Genomic DNA, 5,128 nt, shown 5'->3' with positions numbered 1-5,128 from the left:
TGTGCAGCTATTTTTGTTCTATTTTTGTAGACACAAAGTGAGCACATGCTATATTAGAAAAACATGCCAATAGACCTACTGGATTGCAGGGTTGCCACAGCCCTTCATTTTATTTAAAAATACACTATCTACAGTCTGGGAGCAGTGGCTCACGCCTATAATCCCAGCACTTTGGGAAACTGAAGCAGGCAGATCACCTGAGGTCCGGGAGTTCAAGACCAGCCTGATCAACATGGAGAAACCCCATCTCTACTAAAGATACAAAATTAGCTGAGCATGGTGGTACATGCCTGTACTAAAAATACAGAGTTAGCTGGGCATGATGGTACATGCCTGTAATCCCAGCTACTCAGGAGGCTGAGGTAGGAGAATCACTTGAACCCAGAAGCAGAGGTTGTGGTGAGCCAAGATTGCACCATTGCACTCCAGCCTGGGCAACAAGAGCGAAACTCTGTCTAAAAACAACAACAACAACAAAAAATAACAGTGTCTGCAAAGTGCGGTAAAGTGAAGCACAATAAAATGAGATATGCCTGTATATTAGAAAATGTAGAACAAAAACAGAGCAAAACTAAAAGCACTTATGTAGTAGAAACCACAGTACTACCAGCCTTTAGGTCCAGGAGATAATGTTGACCGGTAGTTAGGCCCTTACAGGATTGATGGGCCAAAAATTGTGACACAGAATCTAGAACTGAGCTCATGGCTGGAAGCCAGAGTTTAGAATGGGGTTCCCTTATTATAAAAAGTACTGAATGAGATGGGCAGAATGCTATCAGACTCTGCCTAATACAGAGTCTGATACGGGGAGCTACAGCTTTATAGAAAGTTTTTGTGCCTGGAAATAAATGCTCAAGAACTCTGAAGCCGGCTATTCACTGACTAGACTGTGATTTCACAAATACCACTGTGGAGCAGGAACTCTATTAGGTTCTAAATTAGTGTAGTGGGCTGGGGAAGTAAGGAGGAATAGTTGAAAATCTTCAGTGGAAGATTAAAGATAAGGTTGGGACCTTCAGCTCAAAATGGACCTACCAACCAAAATTCCAAAACACAGTCAGAAGTGTAACACTAAAAAAGACAGCTAGTAATACCAATAATCAGAACATCTAGATAAAAATAATTTTATGGAACTGACAAAAACTTAATGCATATTTAAGGTATTCAGAGAGATGAAGACAAGATCAGCGGAGTGATCCTGCAGTCCCAATGTCAGAAATAATTTTTCATGATTTTTATAAACGAATCAGTCTGATTTAGGTCTGCCAAACAGAATTAAACTTATTTTGCCAACTTTTAAATGTAAACCTTCCTTTTATAACCTTACCAGAATGCAACATGACTTATATTTTATTCATTTTATATACTTGCTCTTCAGACAGGATTTCACAATTTTTTCAGCATTTTTATAAATACAATAAATGCCTCACAATTGCGTAGCCAGATAAGCATTAATTATAAAATATTAGTAATGACCATTTATATTAATATACTTGGGAAAAAATCAAAATGAACTTTAAATGCATGTATTTTATTTCATTTGAGGTTTTTTAGAGGATACTATTGTCTAATAAAAGCATTGGTAAAACATAATGAAGTAAACTGCTTTATCATATATCTAATGTTAACATTTTTATTTTCAGTGGATTTGGCATGATAACATGCAGTTCCTCCAAGACAAAAACATTTTTGAACATACATATTTTGGGTAAGTTTAGTAAATTTCATGGTAAATATTTTACACATTAAAAAAAAAACCTTGTGTGAATTTTAAATTATTATTTTTAAATTCTAGATTTATGTGGCAATTGTGTAGTTGTATTCCCAGTACTTTACCAGATCCTAAAGCTGTGTCCCTAATGACAGCAAAGGTAATAAATACATAAACTTTAAATAATTCCGTCAAAATTTAGTACTTTAAAATGATTAAAGCTTTTTTTTGCTTTATCTTTTCTTACAGTTAAGCACTTCCTTTGTGCTAGAGACATTTATTCATTCAAAAGAAAAGGTATGTGTTTTATACTGTGGATTTTTTTTGTCATTTACGTTTTTATCAGATGTCTTTTCATTTTTGTAGTTGTTACTCAGAAGTTCATATGCTTTGACTGACTTCTTTTTCTTTTCTAGCCCACAATGCTTCAGTGGATTGAACTGTTAACCAAACAGTTTAATAATAGTCAGGCAGCTTGTGAGGTAAGGTGATAATTTAACAATAATTAATGCATAGCTTAAGGTTCTTTTTTCCCCCCCTTGTTATCTAAGACGTTACAGCAAAATTGTTTATCTGTCACAGGGAGCCAAATGTAAGTCGTTCCTAAAATCATTTGGTAGCTGAGAAGGTTATCGTTTGTGTATCATATCCATTACACTGATTGATTATTAAGTCACTTAAAAATTCATGTTTTGGCCAGACGTGGTGGCTCATGCTTGTAATCCCAACACTTTGGGAGGCAAAGGTGGGCAGATTATGAGCTCAAGAGATCGAGACTGTCCTGGCCAACATGGTGAAACCCCATCTCTACTAAAAACATGAAAATTAGCCTGGCATGGTGGCGCATGCCTGTAGTCCCAGCTTCTTGGGAGGTGGAGGTTTCAGTGAGCTGATTCGGTGCCACTCCAGTCCAGCCTGGGCAACAGAGGGAGATTCCATCTAAAAAAAAAAAAAAAATTTAAGTCATGTTTTTTTTCTTCTTTATGTAACAGAAGGAAAAAATAAAGAAAATTCAAGAAGCTTCCATATATTTCTTAACCACTTTCGTTTCAGTTTTTACAGCTTTATTAAGGTATAAATGACAAATATTTATTAAAGGTAGACAAAATGATTTGATGTATGTATACATTGTGAAATGATTACCACCACATTCAAATTAACACATCTGTCACCATGTAGTTTATGCATATGTGAGTGGTGAGGGCACTTTAAGATCTACTCCTCTAGCAAATTTCAAGTAAATATACAAAATTTTTTAAATCCTTTTTTTAGTCAGTTTTGTCTCAGAACAATAAAATATTATAACTGGTGTCACGATGCTATACATAAGATCCCCAGAAATTATTTAAAACTGAAACTTGGGAAAGGACCGGGTGCAGTGGCTCACGCCTGTAATCCCAGCACTTTGAAGAGGCTGAGGCAGGCGGATAACTTGACGTCAGGAGTTAGAGACCAGCCTGGCCCACATGGCGAAACCCCGTCTCTACTTTAAAAAAAAAAAAATTGGCTTGGTAGCATGTGCTTATAATCCCAGCTACTGGGAAGGCTGAGGCAGGAGAATTGCTTGAACCCAGGAGTCAGAGGTGCAGTGAGCCAAGATCACACCATTGCACTCAACCCTGGGCAACAGAGAGAGAGACTCTGTTACAATTTTAAAAAACAACCTGAAACTTTGTACCCTTTGGCCAACATCATTTTCCCATTTCTTCCATTCCACTCTTGGCTACTTTTAAATGTTGGTAGAAGATGCTTAATATTGCCTGTCACTTCCTCTTCTCCCTCCCCCAGCCAAAAAAAAAAAAAAATCACCTACCTCAGTAGATCAGTTTATGCCCGGTTTTATCTCCTCATCCCCCATTTTAAGAGATGCATCCCTAAGGATAACCCACTCACAGATAATGACAAGTTAAGCATATTGCCATCTTAATTTTTAGATTAGCAACCAAAGAGTTACAAATTTCTGTAGGAATGCAAATCTTGTGAATTAACGGACGTGGGAAATAGCTCTCTAGTATATAATAGATAAATTATAGTTAAATATTTTTTGCATATTTATAAGTTCATCTAATTATGTCTTATGGAAATGGAGTAAGGGAATCTATTCCTCAGAAATTACAAACTCAAAAGTATAACTTCTTAAAACTTTGTAATGAGAATGTGGAAACATGGACAATGAGAATTTGGAAACTTAGACAAACGTAGAAAGGGATAATAAGGTGTCACATACCTGTTCCTCAACTTTAACAAATAATCTTTCATTCTTGTTTCATCTATTTATATCCCCCTTTCCTTTCCCCCCCGCAGTGGAAGAATTTTAAAGCAAACCTAAATATATTGTGCATCCATAAACACCCAGTATATACTTTTAACATAAGAAAACTTTAAAAACATATGCAACCACAATTTCAGTCACTCCCAGTAAAATTAGAAGTGATTTCTCATCTTTTTAACTTCTCCCCTGCCCCTGACCCCCTCTCCCGAGAGCCTCACTCTGTCACTCTGACGGTTGAGTGCAATGGTGCATAGTCATAGCTCACTGCAACGTCGACATCCTGGGCTTGAGCAATCCTCCTCCCTCAGTCTCCCGAGTAGTTGGGACCACAAGCACACACCAACACACTCAGCTGATTTTTTTTCTTTTTTTATAGAGACCAAGTCTCTTTGTTGCCCAGCTGGTCTCAAACTCCAAGCTTCAAGCTATCCTCCTGCCTCTGCCTCCCAAAGTGCTGGGATTACAGGCATGAGCTATCACACCTGGCCAGAAGTGATTTCTTATTGTCGTCTAATACCCATCCGATGTTCAGTTTTCTTTATCTCAAAAAAATTTTTCAATTGATTGGTTTAAATGAGTGTTCAAAGAAGTTCCACATTTTGCATTCTCTTAAGTCTTCCTTAATCTATAAAAGTTATTTTTTTTTCCTTCATGCCATTTTTTGTCTGTGCGGTTGGATTTCTCACATGCTTTCTTTGACCAATTGCATTTTCCTGGTAGTGTTTACCATGTTCCTCTGTAGCCTTCCCCTCTCTTGGCTGTTTGATAGATCTAGAGTTTCTCAAGTGTTAAGTAGATCATAATTTGTTTTTAAACAGAAAGAAAATGAATCATGCTCATAATATATTATTAATAGGAGGCCAGGTGTGGTGACTCATGCCTGTAATCTCAGTGCTTTGGAAGGCCAAGGCAGGCAGATCACCTGAAGTCAGGAGTTTGAGACCAGCCTGGCCAACATAGTGAAACCCCATCTCTACTAAAAATACAAAAATTAGCCAAGTGTGGTGGTGCATGCTTGTAATCCCAGCTACTCCAGAGGCTGAGGCAGGAGAATTGCTTGAACCTGTGAGGCGAAGGTTGCAGTGAACTGAGATCAATGCCGCTACACTCCACCCTGGGCAACAGAGAAAGATTTGTCTCAAAAA

At 37.5% G+C, this 5,128-nt stretch overlaps 1 protein-coding gene across 4 annotated transcripts in view; it reads left to right on the top strand.

Annotated features, from left to right (window-relative positions):
• USP34 (ubiquitin specific peptidase 34) overlaps positions 1–5,128 on the top strand; it is a 286,775-nt gene that overhangs the window by 233,672 nt on the left and 47,975 nt on the right. For all 4 annotated transcript variants that reach the window (XM_017545012.2, XM_017545015.2, XM_017545014.2 and 1 more), the window contains exons 54-57: positions 1,644–1,708; positions 1,796–1,871; positions 1,961–2,008; positions 2,128–2,193. In XM_017545012.2, coding sequence (XP_017400501.1) covers positions 1,644–1,708; positions 1,796–1,871; positions 1,961–2,008; positions 2,128–2,193 — 255 coding nt within the window. The remainder of the gene's footprint in view (positions 1–1,643; positions 1,709–1,795; positions 1,872–1,960; positions 2,009–2,127; positions 2,194–5,128) is intronic.

Source organism: Cebus imitator, unplaced genomic scaffold (genome assembly GCF_001604975.1).
Source record: "Cebus imitator isolate Cc_AM_T3 unplaced genomic scaffold, Cebus_imitator-1.0 Scaffold175, whole genome shotgun sequence".
NCBI lineage: Eukaryota > Metazoa > Chordata > Mammalia > Primates > Cebidae > Cebus > Cebus imitator.
The sequence above is the reverse complement of the archived record's forward strand: the minus strand, read 5'-3'. Positions and strand labels throughout refer to the sequence as shown.